The sequence below is a fragment of the Erythrolamprus reginae genome, chromosome 4, assembly GCF_031021105.1.
Source record: "Erythrolamprus reginae isolate rEryReg1 chromosome 4, rEryReg1.hap1, whole genome shotgun sequence".
Lineage (NCBI taxonomy): Eukaryota > Metazoa > Chordata > Lepidosauria > Squamata > Dipsadidae > Erythrolamprus > Erythrolamprus reginae.
Genome location: NC_091953.1, coordinates 105,589,565 through 105,607,542, shown reverse-complemented (window position 1 = coordinate 105,607,542; position 17,978 = coordinate 105,589,565). Strand labels below are relative to the sequence as shown.

At 39.6% G+C, this 17,978-nt stretch overlaps 1 protein-coding gene across 3 annotated transcripts in view; it reads left to right on the top strand.

The window, feature by feature from the left end:
* The first annotated feature begins 1,072 nt into the window (after positions 1–1,072).
* The window catches only part of ATP11A (ATPase phospholipid transporting 11A), a 137,618-nt gene continuing 120,712 nt past the window's right edge, over positions 1,073–17,978 (top strand). For all 3 annotated transcript variants that reach the window (XM_070751168.1, XM_070751169.1, XM_070751170.1), the window contains exon 1: positions 1,073–1,649. In XM_070751168.1, the coding sequence (XP_070607269.1) occupies positions 1,611–1,649 (39 nt within the window). In that variant the 5' untranslated portion in view covers positions 1,073–1,610. The remainder of the gene's footprint in view (positions 1,650–17,978) is intronic.

The window sequence follows — 17,978 nt, the reverse complement described above, 5'->3', positions numbered from 1 at the left end:
TCGTCCTTTGGCCAGGTGTCTCGGACGGAAACGGGAAGGAAATAAACAACAGTCTGTGAGGAAATCTGAAGGAAAACAATTCCCTCAACACTGTCTAACTATTTACTAAGTCTGCACTATTATTACTACTAGTTTTTTCCTCATCATTCCTATCACCTATTTCCTCCCACTAATGACTGTATGACGTGTTGCTTTTATCCTTAGGATTTTTATTAATATTGTTTCCTCATTGCTCCTTTGTCCCCTATAATCATTATTATTATTAATAATTTAATAATAATTTATTAGATTTGTATGCCGCCCCTCTCCCAGGAATCATGTTGTACAGTACCTCATGATTCTTGACAAATGTATCTTTTTCTTTTATGTACACTGAGAGCTTATGCACCAAAGACAAATTCCTTGTGTGTCCAATCACACCTGGCCAATAAAATAATTCTATTCTTATTTTTATTTATTTATTTTCTCCAATACACAATGGAGGTTATAGAGGATATACTCGTAGTAAAATATATCAGAGAAAGAAGAGAAGATATAGGAATACAATATATCAATGAAAGAACAGAGAAAGGATATGGGAATAGAAGAAAAGATATAGGAGATATAGGAGAGACAATAAACTACAGTTGCGCTCTCTGAACAAAAGGCGCGTTGTTTCCCGGACTTCTTCCTTCCTCCGATTATTTCAGCCCGCCAAAGATTTCAACGGCCCCGCGGGCAAAAGAGCGCGGTCGGAAGGTGTCACACCACACCGTCGGGGGGACGGGACGGGACGGGCGCTAAGCGGATCTATAGTTTATTCTGGTGGGCTCGGTGAGCTGCCCGTATCTTCCCAACCTAGTACTGCCAATGCACCGAGCTCGGCTATTCCCCCAACCCCGCCGCCGGTCCCTTTAGGGCTCTAAACCGCCCGTGGCCGCGCGTGAGATAACCCCGTTTCCGATATCGCTCCAGGCGAATCCTGGAAATCGGGGCGAGGAGAGAGCACTTGTGGGAAACAATGGGGCGGGGATGGGAGGGTGTGTTGCTCCCGGCGAAGAGACTGGACCGCGCATGCTCGCCCGCGCCGTATGACGTGAGCTGCCAGGCTTAGCAAGAGAAAGATCAAAGAAGAGGGAGAGGGGAGGAGAAAATAAAATAAAATAAAAACCCCGACGGAGAAGCCAGCGAGGGTTGCGCGGCCCAGCGCGGCGGGGAAGTTTCCTGAGGAGGAGGGCGAGAGCAACCTCGGCCCGCAATTCTGCCCGGGCTCTCCGCCGTGCAAAGTTGCCTTGGCTTTCTTCCATCTCCTCCTTCGAAGGAGCCAGCTGCTTGTATTGCCGGCGCTGCTTTACCATTCCCGGGCACCGCGGAACCCCGAGCGCACATGGGAAGAAGGCGAGCTCGCCTGGCGCACGCATGACAGCCAGAGCGGGAGCGAGAGACGGCGAGCTCCCGCCGGCGGGTCATGGCAGGGCAGGGATGGGATCGGGGCTGCTGCTGCTGTGAGGTAGAAATCCCAGCGTGGGGGCGGGAAGCGCAAGTGTGAGCCGAGCAAAGAGCGGAAAAGAAATCCCCCCCCCCATTTTGGGGCGAGAAGCAACGAAGGGAGGAGCAGCTGCCGCTTCGCCATGGATTGCAGCCGCCTCAGGACTCTTATTAATAGATACGTAAGTAAGCGCGCGAAGGGGGGTGGGGGGTGGGAAGGCACGCGCTGCCTTCTTCGCACTCTGGGCTTTTATACCTCTCATACCCGCATAGCGACCCGCGAGCCGCCTCGTTTAACGTAGAATTCCCCCCTCTACGCGCGCGCGCGCTTTGCCTCCGCCACATGTTGTTTTGGCAGCGGCCCCTGGGAAAGAAAAAGCCTCGGACGCGGCTTTCCCCCCCTTCTTTCCAGGGAATTGCGAGGCGGCTTCCAGAATCGCGAAGGAGCTGAGGGAAAGCATAAGTGCACAATTGTGCCTACCCTACCGTTCCTGTCTTAATGTGTTTTTATCTTTGATTGACTGATTGATTGATTTTGTCCAATACACAATGGGGTTTTTAGTGGGTATACACATAGTAAAATACATGATGAAGGTTATAAAGGAGATACTCATAGTTAAATATATCTAAGAAAGAATAGAAGAGAAGATGTAGGAATAAAACACATCAATGAAAGAATCGAAGAAGAGATATAGGAATGGAAGAAAGGTATAGGAGATATAGGAGAGCAATAAGACAGGGGACGGAAGGCACTCTAGTGCACTTATATTATGTTAAACATGCCACAATACAATACTATATTTTTATGATAAATAAATAAATAATTAAAAATAAAGGGCCCCCCCCATGTAGATCGGGGAGGAGAGATTTATTTGTTTGTTTGTTTGTTTATTTATTTATTTATTTATTTATTTATTTATTCATCCATTCATTCATTCATTCAGTTAGTTAGTTAGTCAGTTAGTTAGTTAATTAGTCCAATACACAATGAGGGTTTTAGTGGGTATATATCTATACTGTATACACATAGTAAAATACATAATGAAGGTTATAGAGGAGATATTCATAGTAAAATATATCTAAGAAAGAATAGCAGAGAAGATATAGTAATAGAACATATCAATGAAAGAATAGAAGAAGAGATATAGGAAGAGAAGAAAGGTATAGGAGATATAGGAGAGCAGTAGGACGGGACGGAAGGCTCTCTAGTGGGAGGATTACAAGTTTGGAGGCTGAAAATATGAATCCTTTGGGTGCCCCTGTTTGTTTGTTTTTCCCCCCATTCGTGGAAGTTGCTCCTGGATACGGTTGGCAACAATGCAGAGGAGTGCATGAGTGGATAAGGCGTGCATAAGTGCACCTTCGTCCCTACCGTCCCTGTCCTAATGTCTTTTCATCTTTTCTATCTCTATATTATGTTAAACATACTACAATACTATATTTGCAAGACAAACAAACAAACAAGTAAATAAATAAAACAAATGGAAGGGTTTGAGCTGGGTCCTGATCTTCCCTCAAATATTTATGGAGGGCGCTTCAGTAAAACTCCCTGTGGTGGATTTTGTTTTTTGCCTCATGTAAACAGATGAGCCTTGTTATGCAGCATATCCCGCATTGATTTCTTTGGAAATTGAATGTGTTAGATCAAGGGTAGCTTGACAGCTGCCAAGACGATGGAGGTTCGAGTTGATAGCTCCTCCAAAAATGACCATTTCTCTTTCATTTAACTTTTTTTAAAATTTACTTTTCATTCTTCCATTATTCGCATCCGGACACTGTGTGCTTTTGTTATGAAGATTTCACTTCAATGGATTTTTAGATTTTTAATCAGTTAATTGGATTCAAGATATTGTATACTGTGTATTTTATATGTTGTGAGCCGCCCCGAGTCCTCTTGAGAGGGGCAGCATAAAAATCAATCAATCAATCAATCAATCAATCAATCAAATCAATACATAAATGAATGCATGAATGAATGTGCACCAGTCTGAAGAAATTAATGTGGTAGCAATTACTAAAATTAATCAATGGGAGATCCCCTCCCAACACTTATTTCAGCGTTTTCTTAAGGAAAAAAAAAAGCCAAGTTCATCTATTACTGTTGGGGGTTAGCAACAGATTGCATTAAAGGAGGATCTTTTCATTAAACTATCAAATTAATTCCAAGGGTGTATTCCAATTGACTTTACTGGGACTCATTACTTGAGGTCTCCATTTAGAATGACTCCTTAATAGAATGGAAGTTGGTTGCAATTAAACACTGTACCTTTCGATTGGAAGAGAAAGCCTGTCTTGTGAGGAACATGTATTGGCAGTTCTGCTGAACACCAATAGAACATGCATTGAAATTGGAAAGCCAGTTTGTACTTTCCAAATTTGTTTAGGGTTTTGACCTATAAAAGAATCACATATCTCCCTGACCTGGCATATTTGGGGGGGGGGGCTACATGATATTATATTTTATGAGGTTTTTTCAGCATCTTAAAATCTCTGCAGGCCTGCTTTAAATATTATTTATTTATTAGATTTGTATGCCGCCCCTTTCCGTAGAATATTATTACAAGCTCTCTTTCCTGAAGCTTTCTACTGCCTGATCAGTCATGAGTCTCATAATCCATCTCATGATTTGCAACTGAGCTCATAAGAAATAGCCCTAGAGGCATGTTCTACATGATTGTCCCCAGCAGGTAACCACTGCTAGCCTGTCTGGGGTTTCTTGATCATTCTGATACAAATCTGCACTTTGTTAAGGTTAAAAATAAAAACTTCATGTAAAACAGGAGAGCCTGACTGCTTTACAACGTTGCATTACTGATGCTGACCAATAATAATAAGAGAAATAAATCTGAGCAAAGGGAAATGAATCACATTTTGTTTAGCATAAATATTGAATTTTCCTTGAAATGTTATCTGGCTCTGAGTGTTCTGTGCATAAAATAAATTTAAATGAATGCTAGCTGACTCTAGCATTCAAAAGGGGAAAAATGATAAATTATTAATCATACAGATATTGTGCATAAAATTTCAAGTATCATTTATTCAGATTATTTCAGTACTACTAGTCATAGAATTAGTCAGAAATTATGAGGCACAAAAGTCCTTACATCATATGGAAAGTTTGTGCCAGGTTTTATGTTATAATCAGAGTCGCTTTCTGTGAGATGGGCAGCCATATTAATTTGTTAAATAAATAAATAAAATAAAATAAATAAAACCAAGAAACCAAGCTAAACAGAAGAACAAAGAGTTGTGTACCCTCTATCACAGGATAACCTTTGCTATAAATTATAGATAGTCTTTAATATTGCAGCTCCATGCATGAGTTGACATCAGCTATTCTCTGTTATAACATATGTTATAATGTTCTCTGCTTCATTTTAGAATCACTTAGGCCAGTGATGGCGTACCTATGGCACGGGTGCCAAAGGTGGCACGCAGAGCCATATCTGCTGGCACACGAGCTGTTGTCCTAGCTCAGCTCCATTGTGCATGCGTGTGCTGGTCAGCTGATTTTTGGCTCAGACAGAGGCTTTGGGAGGGCGTTTTTGGCTTCCAGAGAGCCTCTGGGTTGGGGTGGGGTAAGACATTTTTACCCTCTCCTGGCTCCAGGGAAACTTTTGGGGCCTGGAGAGGGCGAAACACGAGCCTACTGGGCCTACCAGAAGTTGGGAAACAGGCCAATTCCGGCCTCTAGAGGGCCTCTGGGGGGGGGCAGGGGATTTCTTGGCATTGAATTATGGGTGTAGGCACTCACACATGCGTGACAGCCCGCACACAAACTCTTTTGGCACTGAAGGAGAAAAAGGTTCACCATCATTGACTTAGACCATCTGGATTGAACCCCATACCACCCCATGAATTTATGTTAAACCATCCCTGACTGATAGTTCCTCAGCCTTCAGTTGAATTAATCAGTAAAGAGGAACCCATCATCTCTGGGTTGTACTTAAATTCATTATTCTGTGCCCTTCAATCTGAAGCAGCCCACAGCCTTCTTATGTGTAGCACCCTTTTAGATCTTCAAAAAAAAGCTGTCGTACCCCCTTTTATTCATTTTATCCATTCATCTTTTTCAAGGCCCACCACTATTCCAAGACTATATTTTTGCAATAACTATCACTAAGCCAGAAATGTAGTATGCAGTACCTATACTTATGCTTTTGATTTTTGTTTTCCACAGTGTATAGCTTTGAATTTGTCTCTGTTTACTTACATTCTTTTAATTTGGACCTGTTTTTTTAAATTTAAGACTATTTTAAATTATATTTCTGATTTCTAAATATTAGCTATGTCAAACAACTTTGTGGCGTTAAGAGATCTGACAATTGCTTCCTCTATTATTTCTTCCAAGGCTTTAGTCGTAATGTTGAACAGTATAAGAGTTAGCACTGAGGTTGTTCACTCTGGTTTCTTTTGGAATCATTTGTTGAATTCTCTTTTGAGAATAGTTTTCAAGGAGTCTGTATCTATTTATCATCTATCCAGGCATATAATGGTGCAAAAATTTTCTAAATGTAGTTATTCCCAGTTAGGCTAATAGCACCTGAAGATTCAAGATTGCAGATTCTTAGAGGGTATAAAACTCCCTCTAAAACAGGCTAAACTTTCATCTTTGAATCCAGTTCCCTATTTAACATCTACTCTCCTTCAGCTTGTTCTGTCACAGTTTTTACCCAACTTAAACAATCTTTAACAGTACAAATTACTTTGTTCAAGTTTAATAGTAAATCAGAGATCTTCAAACTTGGCAACTTTAAGACTTGTGGACTTCAACTCCCAGAATTCTCCAGCCAGTTATCCTGTCTTAAAATCTTAAAGTTGCCAAGTTTGGGGACTCCTGCAATAGAACCTCAGGTATTAATGATACTGCATACCAAAACTCCAGATGATGCCTTTCAGTACCTTCATGCATAAAAGGTAAAATATAGTACTATGGAATTTAAGTCATGTAGGAAAATCTGGCAAAAGGAGTAGGGCTCTATTTCCCTTGACTTGTTCTGGTATTAGTAATCTACCAAGATTGTAGATTATCCCTATGGAGATCGAATTTTCCCTATCAAAATGGGTGAAATAACATAATTTTAACTAACTGAATGGATCTAAGTAAGTATTTCATACATAAAAATGGAAATAGTATGAAATATGCGAAATAAAATAATTGTGTAGAAATAATACCTTGGATTGAGTCACATTGTTAAGTTTTACTGTATAGGAAAAAATAGTATGAAAAGCAAATGAGAATTTAATAATCTAATCTCGCCTTGAAATGCAGCAGCTTCACCCCTGAAAATCAGTTTTTGCATATTCCAAATGCATTAAGGGTAATAAGACCTTAATTGTCAGTTTTTCATATTTTATTTTGTTTTATGTGGAGGGAAAGGGGCTTATACATTAGTTTGAGAATTGTCCTACTTAGCAGGATATCATTCATTTAAAAGAGTCTAAATTTGCATGTGCTAGTTCCTGTTGTTTGTGTTGGAACAAACCAGAAATGCAAGGTCAAATGCTTTGAATATTTTCTAGATTCAAAGAAGCAGAATGTTGCAGGTTAACTTACCTTTTGGAAATTGTGTACAATGTAATTTTCTGTGCATAATCTGTGCCCAGCCTAAGATTAAAATGGGATTACGTAGTCTGTAAATTTGTGGTTATTAATTTGTAGAGGTGTGCCTTAAAGGATAAACAAACAAACAAACAAAACAGGTTCCTTTCCCTCCTCCAAGGAATAAATAATATATTTCTCAACTGACAGGGTAAACATAGATGCAAATAGTAGGAGTTTCTTGTGGTTAAAATGAAATGTTATGTTATGGGCCTTGATGGACATTAAGAATCCTAATGTCCATCAAGGAGTATTGGATGAGTGGTGTGGCAAGAGTTGACACTTAGAACAATTGATCCGTGGAACAGCTTGCCTCTAGAATTTGTGAATGTTCCAACACTGGAAGTTTTTAAGAAGATGTTGATTAACCATTTGTCTGAAGTAGTGTAGGGTCTCATGCCAAAGCAGGAGGTTGGACTAGAAGACCTCCAAGATCCCTTCCAACTCAGTTGTTGTTGTTATTAGTTACAAAGAAAGTTGTTAGTAGAATAATGTACATTTAAAAACGAAAATGTTGTATGGCTTTTGAACTAGAGATTCACTGTTTTCTTTTTCTTGATTGTAGTTGGATTGGGGGGAAAATAATCAATCCCACTCTTATAAGAATAAAGGAAATGAGAGTAAAACGGTACAGGGAAAGTTAGCGAGTCTGCGGTAGGAATAGGCTACTCTATTTATAAAAATAAAATATTTTTCTTATTTCATTATCTTCAATTTAATAGAATTGCTATGGTATAATTGCTCTGGAAACAATAAGAATGAACTTCTAGATAAGTAATACTGACAAAGGAATAAATCACTAATATGCATCTATGGGCTGGTTTGTGGGGGAGGCGGAAAAGACTGAACAAAACAAAGAGAGATGATCATCTCTACACCTTCTGGCACTCACTTCTTCTCCAGAATCAAATTAAGAGTGAAAAATAGCTTGATGAGGCTTGAAGTTCATATCCTATCAGAACAAAACTTAAAAATATTGTGAGTGCTACAGGCAGACAGTTCAAAGGCAAACCAAGAGATTTTGGGATCAGTCTCCTGTTCCCTTGTTTTGCACAAGAGTAGGTGGCACAGAGTTCCAAATTGACTGCTACTGACAGACTGATCTGCAGAAAAAAATGGTGAAGGATTTCAATTTTCTTTTTAAAGCTTTCCAATGAAAAACTTTAGAATGGGAACAATATTTAATATGTTATCAGGAAAGTTATTTGGGTCCTCAACAGCAACAAAAAAAACCCAGAGGTCTTTTCAGATGGTTTTAATTAAACTCCTGGGGACACTTGGCCAACACCTTAAAGACAGAGAAAGCACCAATCTCTGATCAACCTTCTTTAATAGCTAGTAGCACTTAGGAGAAGCCAGATGATACCGTCTACAGCAGCCAGCCACCATCAGACACAGACACTAATTTATGATGTTCCATTATTACAGGGTTTGTTTTCTCTTTTGAAAAAAAAACTTTAATGTTTAAGCACTGCTGCTTTGCATGAATAAATAGAACACAATGATTGTAACAACACAATGCTGCCCTAATAGAACAACATCTACTAAAAAAAAGATAATGCACTCTGAAAAGTTCTGATTGGCACAAAAATCAATTGTGCTTATATGTTCGCACCCCTGGATAGAGTCTCAAGTGAGCAAAAGTTATGCAGAAGAGTAGCACAGATCAAGAGTGAGAGAAAGCTCAATGGAGAATGCAGTCTTCAGCTTGGGTAGGCAAGAGGCAGAAAAACAGCATTGTGAGAATTTATTTATTTATTTGTTTGTTTTTTGTTTGTTTGTTTGCTTGCTATGTTTTTATGCTGCCCTTCTCCAGCTTACAACATATTAGCAATAGCACTTTTTAACAGAGCCAGCCTATTGCCCCCACAATCCAGGTCCTCATTTTACCCACCTTGGAAGGGTGGAAGGCTGAGTCAACCTTGAGCTGAGATGAGATTTGAACCGCTGACCTGCAGATCCAGCAGTCAGCTTTAGTGGCCTGCAGTACCGCACTTTACCCACTGTGCCACCTCGAGAATCCCCTTGGAGCCAACCAAAATTCAACATGCATACTGCATTCAACAATCCGGGTCCTCATTTTACCCTGATTTTAAGGATGGAAGGCTGAGTCAACCTTGAGCTGGTGATGACATTTGAACCGCTGACCTGCAGATCCAGCAGTCAGCTTTAGCCGCCTGCAGTACTGCACTCTACCCACTGTGCCAACTCGAGAATCCCCTTGGAGCCTACCAAAATGCAACATGCAGAGACTTTTGGATTTTTTTCAAACGTAGAGACTTTTGGATTTTTTTTCAACGTAGAGACTTTTGGATTTTTTTTTTAAAAAAATGTATTTTAAAATCTCAGCAGGAATGCAGGTAACCCTAAACTTATGGCCACAACTGAGCCCAAAATTTCTGTTGCTAAATGAAACAGTTAAGTGAATTTTGCCTCATTTTACGACCTTTCTTGCCATAGTTGTTAAGTGAAACATTGCAGTGCTTAAGTTAGTAACATGGCTGTTAAATGAGTCTGGCTTTCCCCTTGACTTTACTTGTCTGAAAGTTACAAAAAGTGATCACACGATCCCGGGACACTGCAAGCATCCAAATTTTGATCAAACGGCCATGGGGATACTGGAGGGGGGGTCGTAAGTGTGAAAAATGGTTATTAGTCACTTTTTTCAGTTACATTGTAACTTTGAACAGTCACTATAAATGAACTGTTGTAAGTTGAGAGCAATCTGTAGTCTGAATCTATCCTTTCCCTGACTGAGAAAATCAGTCCAATCATTGTATTTACTACTTTTTCAGATCAAAAACTAAAGTATTGTCAGTATTTTGTGTGAAGCAAAGTTGGGCGCATGCATATGGACACAACTTTCCTCTGCATAAACTTTCTACCCGAAATTAGTACATAAATATGCTGCTCCAAGAGAAAGCTAACATAGTTGGATCTTTCAAGGAAAACTGTACCAGCACGAGGTTCCTGGTTGTACTGCCATTGAGTCAAACTCCTTCTGGATTTTCAAGAGTTCTCTTTAGTGGGGAGATTTATACTAGTGGTAATTTACTCATGAGTCACATAGACTGGAAAATACAAATGTTTGTTCCTCCTCCAAGAGCTTTAACCTGCACATGACCCTCACAAGAATCCATGCTGCCAAGACTGTCTCACTGGAGTCTTTCTTTCGCTGAAGTTAATCCATGAATTGTTTTAAGGAATGTAACAAAGGTAGAAGATGGATTTGTAGAGCTTTCTCTGTGCTGAAAGGGTCACTGCAAAGGACAGCTCAAGCCTAGAAGGGACCTTTGTCATGAGTCATGCCAAAAGTAATGTTTTGGGGAAACATTCTAAGCAAAGCTATGGAGATGAGAACATTTACTGTCTATTATTGCTACTACTGAGAAAGTCCTTCCTTTGGCACAGAAAAATCCTACAAGCGATGGCAAATAGAGTTACACAGGTTTAGTTTTTCCAAACTATTATATCCATAATAAGCATAGCTCAATATAATGAAGGAAGGAATGAGAGTTAGGATCTGATTCACTGGCATATAAATTTATGTAAATGAATAAATTGAATGCATTTCATATTTCCATACATAGTATTTACGTGGATTTAATCTGCAGGATTGCCTGCCTTGTTTAAATTTAAATTAGTAGGTAGCTTGAGCTTCCTTGACATCAAAAGATGTTTTGTGTTCCAGTCTTTGCTTAGGAATGGTAAGTATTGTGCATCATCTGCTGATTCGTCAAGTCAGATGGGCACCACATTCAGGAGGAGGCCTTTTCCTTTCCAAACTATCGCCCCCGGGAAGGAAATGGGTTGGTTGAGCAAAGAGTTACCATCATAGTTCCCTCTAAGCTGAGCAGTGAGCAATCGCTCACTTAAAAATCATCATCAACTCAGAGTTTTCCAAACCTGCCCAGAAGCCGAGAGGGAAAGAGTGAGAGGGAAGGAGAGAGAGAGGAAGAGAGAGAAACAGATAGAAAAAAGAGAGGAAGGAAAAGAGAAAGAAAAAGAATGGGAGTAAGGAAGAGAGAAAGAAAATCAAAATCTAGTTTGAAACTAGCTCAACTATTTAAGTGGCATTTTGATATTGATAGAGTTGCCCTATTATGAGCTCACTGTTATAGACACACAGTACAGTATTTTATTTTGAAATTCTCTGAGGCAAAACAGGGTGGGTTTTTTATTTATTTATGTTTGTTTGTTTGTTTGTTTATTATTTCTGTGCCGCCCAGTCCCAAAGGGACTGTCGCTCAGACACTATACTTTTCCACCCACCCACCCAAAAAATTAGAGGGAACACTGGTTACCATTGCCAATTTCTGTGCTGTAGGAACTGCCTTTCCTCCAGCACAAGTTTGGTCCCAGATGTGCCACCTTTCACACCAATTCAGGATCAGTAGCAATTCCATTGTGACACTTAGGACAATAGACGTAGGAGGATTTGAAGCTGTGGAGGCTGAGAGATTGATGAGCCAAGACTTCCAGTGACTGTTTCTACTTTGTGTGTTTGAAGTCTGAAAGAAGTTTCATCTCCTCTAATGATAGATGAAACTCTGTAATGCAGAGGAATTTTGGAGGGTTTTAAAATAAATTGCTCTAGGATACCATGGAATATTTCTGTATGAGGAATAATTAGAAAAGATCCTCAGTTTTTTGTGGGAATCATAGAAAGGAGACATGGTTTTCTGAGCAAAGCTGTTCTGAGCCAGGAATATCTCTTTGCCTTGGACGGGAAATGAACACTTGGACACCAAGCTGGGTAAAATGGGTCACTTTATTAAATATTAACAGAAAGACCTGCAGGGGTCGCTAAATGGGGCGGAGTTTCCTGAACACAACATACTTGGGCAACTCAAATGGGCGTTACTCCATGCCTGGCCAGGGTGAGGCCTGCCCCGCCTACTCCCGACCCGAAAGCCACGCCCAGCATGTGGGAGGGCTCGCCTTGCATGACCCGGAACTGGAAATGACGTAGGTGAGCCCCAAGGGCACCCCCTTCACACCTCTCTGTCAGTGGAGGAAGCTTGAGTTGTACAATGGGGGTGCCAATCATCTTACAAAAGATGCCCAAAGGAGAACACACAGTTGCTACTGATACCCTTTCCGCCCCTTTTCTGCCATATAGTGACCAAGAATATAAACATCCAATTGTTGAAACAGAACCTATTTCCATACAGATGCACCCCGTAACCACAAATCCTTACCCTCGTCCAGGATGGAGTAGGCGAAAAACAATCCGTAGCAAATGCCATAAGACTGCAAAAATTCCTACTTGGCCCCAAACCAGGTGACCTATAAAAACATCCTGGATTGAGCGGAGGGTGGGTGGGTGTCCGTTTTGTGGTGAGCTCAGGGGCAAGAGAAGCCGGGGGGGGGGCAAGCAAGCCCTGATAAAGGGCACACGCCCCGCCCCTTGGTTTTCCCAGAATGCCCGAGCGGCCACTGATTGCTCTGGGGCGTTCCCGCGCTATCGCGGGGAACGCCCCCAGCTGATGAGGGAGCCGAGTTGGTTCCCGCCATTGGCAATTTTCGGCTGGGCGTTATTTTGCCCGGCCTCTCATTTCTGGGGACAAAGCCTCTGTTGTTCAGAGACCTGTTCTCTCTGGGTATGCTCAGAGATCTGTCTTGCTTGGGATTTGCGTTTATTTTTATAGAACTTTCTTGTGCACACAATTACAACGATTGACTTACCCCAAAGATAGCTAACTAGTAACAGATTAATATGCAACATACAAATTGATCATGTCAAGCAAGCAGGGGAGCACCTTTTGCTCTTAGATAGAACAATAGAAGAGCTGAATAAGTAAGTAACATTTATCCTAGCTACACAGAAAATAGAGTAAGTAACCTTTAAACTTAAATAGAACAGAGGAACAGGATGTTTGGTCAATATAATGTCAAGATAGGCATTCTGTATCATTGGCAATAATTGACAATAACCTATATTTTTAATGTCAGGGGAAATGGTGAGAATCAATTTCTTGAAAGTGCAATCCTTTGCCTTCACACTAACGGAATTGTTATTTTTATTAAAGTAGTAATATCAATAGCATTTAGACTTATATACCGGTTCGCAGTGCTTTACAACCTTCTCTAATGTTTATAGAGAGTAAGCATATTACCTCCAACTATCTGGGTCCTCATTTTACTGACCTTGGAAGGATGGAAGGATGAGTCAACCTTGAGTCTACTGAGATTCAATCTGCCAATGTTGGCAGCCGGTGATCAACAGAAGTAGCTTCCACACCTTCCAGTTGCTGCAGTTCACTAGTAAAGCTATTAATGGGTGGTGGAACAGAAGGTTATATTCCCCCCCCCCCAGCTTGTTGCACAATTTGATGCTGATCAAGGCTAAAAGGGATTGGTTGCCCAAGGGGATCCAGTTGGCTTCAGTACCCAAAGAAGGATTAGAAGCTGGTTTTCCCACTCCTAGTCCAACCCTTTAACCATTATACCTATTGGCTTTCAGTATAGTTTCTATAAGTATTTTGTAAAATTGGAAAACTAGTCATCATTTATGTTGGTAATTGTTTCATTTGAACAACTGAACTACAGTCAGGAACATTCATATTTCTTCAGATAAGTTGCTCAGCATTAATTTGTTCAAAAATGAATTGTTGGACTATCAAACTCTACTAGATTCTGTTTTATTTTCCGGGACTTGAGAAACTTTACTAGAATTCTTTCTTTTTTGTTTTGTTCTTTTCCCTAAACAAGTGTGCGATCTTTTGGAAAAATACTTTAAAAGACACTTCAAAGTTTCCTTCAGCATTACTTGAGTAGCGTTATAAGAACAAGATAGAAAGAACACACAGAAAAAAAATCTTACCAGCTGACAATCATGGGTCTGTATGATCAACTGTGCTCTCTTTGTGCTCTAAAGTACAAAAAGCTACTTAGTTTAAGTATTTAACTATTCTTTCTCCTCAAGTTGGCAACGTTAGAAAACGTTCAAAAGCAAATGGCTTCCTGAGTGCTAAATATAACTTCTAATAATTCTCATAATTAAAATTTATCTGTTACTGTTTACACCAGGGGTGTTAAATTCAAGACCAGGGGGTCAGATATGGCCCTCGAGGTACTTAGATCTGGCCCATGGGGCTGCCCTGGAAACCCTGAAGGGTTGGCTGCCCTGAAGGACCAGCTGGCGGTACCTCTGCCAGTGAAAACAGGCTCCTGAGCTCCATTTTTGGCTGCCAGGACCTGCTGCAACCCTCTGCCAGTGAAAACGGAGCTTGGGAGCCTGTTTTCATAGGCAGAGCATTTGGACCACAACAGGTGCTCCTCATGGGAGTGACGTTGACTGGCCATGGCCACCCTGACCCCCCCCCTTCCAGGTCAAACACAACCCCGATGAAGCCCTCAATCAAATCGAGTTTGACACCCCTGGTTTACACCCATAAATGTGCACATTGCTTTTCATGCAATGCATCATCCAGTGTGCTGCTTGATCCAGTTATGAGAGGTTGCTCTCAGCTTTAGAGACTTGAAAATGTGGACATTATGCTTTTATCTTTTGGGTTTATGACTTGCCCTCCCTTGCCTGTTTTCAGTTATTTCAGCTGGGTGGATCCACAGGGTAGTGAATTCATATCTGAGTGATGAAGTGTTGCCAGCAGTCTTAAAGAGAGGCAGTTGTATGTCCTTTTCTAAAACATAGACTTCTGGCCCTATAAGGTCTACGACAAATTCTACCAGTCACAAATATCATTTTAGTGTATGTGTGTGTGTGTGTGCTAGGTTTAAGAATGACTAGTATTTGTGCAGGTGCTGAAGTTTTCTGGGGAAAAAATACAACCATCTTGGTACATTTGAGTCTTGGTTCAACTTTGAAAAGCCTGCTTGAAGAGTGAGTTCTCCCTTACTGGCATTTGCTCTGAAGAGCAACAGTAAAACTCTCTTATTTATTTATCTCATAAGAACACAGGGTTTAGCAATGTTTTGTTTGCTGGTATACTTAATGATTTTGTAAGGTTAAAAAAAACAGGGCTTCTCAAGAGCCATTTAACTTTTTTTGGAACAAAAATGGATGGAAAATATAGGAAAGATGAAGAAGATTGGTGCAATTTTAGGTGGAATGTAATTGCAACATCCTTGATTTTTTTTTTCAGTGTGAAATGCCTTGACTTATTCATTTAGCAATGGTTTGAAGTTAGGACAGCCTTGGAGAAAGTGACTTAGAATTTGTTTTTGATAATTACCATTGTGGCCATGTGATTTATGCCATTCAGGCACTTGGCAACTGGCTGGTTCATTGGTCTATGATAAATGACTGTTATTACCATATCTTACTGAACTACTTTGTGATGTTTGTGAGTTATTGTCATGTTTTTATGTTGATTCCACTGCTACCTTAGCAGGTAGTTTCACTTAGTGGTGAAGGTATAAAGCAGAAGTCTTCAAACTTGGCAACTTTAAGACTTGTGTACTTCCGCTCCCAGAATTCTCCAGCCAGTTCTTGGGGTTGAAATCCATAAGTCTTAAAGTTGCCAAGTTTGAGGACCCTTAGTATAAACAGTCGTCCCATGGTAATTGCATTACAACATGCTGTAAGGCTCCAATCTGCCCTTATTCCTATTTAACAAACACCTACATGAAAGCCCTGAGAGAGGTTTCCAGAACTCTACTTTGCTTGCAGCAGCTCTGAAGCAAAAGTATCTTGATGCATTCTGGAAATGTCCACAAACACCCTTGTAGAAGTGGGAAAAGACACAAACAGAAACTTAAGCAGATAGGTTTCTCCATTGCAGATCAGCCTAAAGTAGAAGATTGAAGAATGGGTCCAGGAAATCTGTGGGACTTTTGGATCATAGCCATCACAATAACTTTGAACCCTTTTCCAAAACATGGCATCTCTTTAGTCAAATGCTGTGAGATTAATCTGCGTCTTTTAACTTACTATTTATCATTTTCACTGATCTGCATGCAATGATTTTACATTAAAATTCAGTTATTTTGTTCACTTAATGTGGAGGGGCATGATATGATATGATATGATATGATATGATATGATATGATATGATAGTTGGGTAATGAAATATCTGTAAGCAACCAAGTTTAGAGAGCATCAAGAATTCCACAATTCAATCCTGAGCTACATATATTTTTTGTGGTTCAGTTAATTTCATCCTGCTTTATGTGCTTGTTTTTACCAAACTGGATTTTTTTCACTATGGTCTGATATGAAGTCTGATAGAATTTGGGCAACCCTTTTATGTTTGTATAACAAAACCTTGCTGCTCTATGTAAATTGGAAATGTGTTCTATAATTAATAAGCACTCTGTATATACTGTACATTGAGTAGATTAAGAAAAATTATATTAAGAGAAAACTCCTAATGTTTATATTTCTGCAGCTTTGTTCAAGTTCAGAACACATTTTCTCCTTTTTCCAGTTACTGTAAACGACTAAATGAATAATTTATTTGATCTGATCGATGATGGTAGGAATCCTTTCTTTGAATAAAGATGCAAGGATGGGTTTCTGGCTACATCCCAGATTCAGAAAATATCTAGTTGTAGCCTTTTACTTCTTACGGTCTAGTTGCTATTGGTTACAAAGTATTGCTGGTGCATTTTCTATTTGAAAACACTACTATATAATATTGATACGGTAGTATTCAACTAAGAAAATATCTTTGATTACTAAGATCATATTTTCATTTAGAACTGCACATTGGGTATTCTCTTAATGAAGAGCATGATATTAGATGTTGTGAATTAGCAGTGCAATTCTGTTTAAGGTTTACTCATGAGGAATTCTCAATATGTTTTGTATGGATAATTCTCAATGAAGGCAGACAATAAATTTGGATTACCTTAACAAAGATATTTTTAAAAATATGCAAAACAGTGAGAAATGATAGTAAGTGCTTACATGCCTGTCATAATTATTGGTGCTTGCAGTGGGTCCCCTCCCCCCTGTCATGTTTTACTGAAAGAGAAAAACAGAATATTGTAAAGTACATGGGTGGCTGGGCAGAAATCTAATTCTGTGATTCAAATGTTTAGCAGGATATTGTTCAAGTACCACTCAGGATGAGGTTTTCCATTTATAGCAAATGACAACACCAGCCAATCTTGGCTATCTTGAATAATTAAGCAGAGAGCTAGAAAAAAAAAATCCAAAATATATTTTATTTGGAATCAAGCCTTGTGGATTTCAGAGATAAATAAGAGAATGCTGAACTATCGCCTCCAAAAAAAAAGTATTCTTTTTACTTCTTCTGGTTTTAGTATCATGTTGTTTCTCATGTTTTAATCTAGTAGATTAAAAAATAAAACCTGATGTAGTGTCTATGTATATGTCTTGTGGATTTGTAATTGAGAAAGATAGCTTGACTAATCTTTCAATCGCTAGAACCTTCCAGATTTTTTCTGTTGTTGCTCCTTTCTCATCCAGCCAACATGAGCACTGATACAGTAGATGTTAGAAAGGATCTAGCAAAGGGGTTTCCAAAGATGGTAAATTTGTAGACTTCAACTCCCAGAATTCAACACAGTGGCTTAAAGTTGCCAGGTTTGGAGACATCTGATCTAGCATATCTCGATGAGATCAAAGTTGGGTCTGGCTGACTGAAAATAATGTGAGAATACTATTATCTCATCAGTTTAAATCGCCATGGCAACAATTTTACACAAATAAAAGCAACACCGCCTTTTTCTTTATATCTTTGTCCTCCCTTCATCACACACACTTTCTTACTTTAATTTTAACGATTATCCATATTTTGTTAGGGATATGTGGGGATATCTCCTTTATATAGAGTTGAATAGCTCATTTTATAAAGTAAGCATGTTTGTCTTAAGGACATAATATGTTGAAATATAACACAAATAGTGATTGAAGTGAGATATCTGTAAAGCTTTTTGTTTAGTTATGCATTTATTGTAGTTCAATCACACAAAGAGA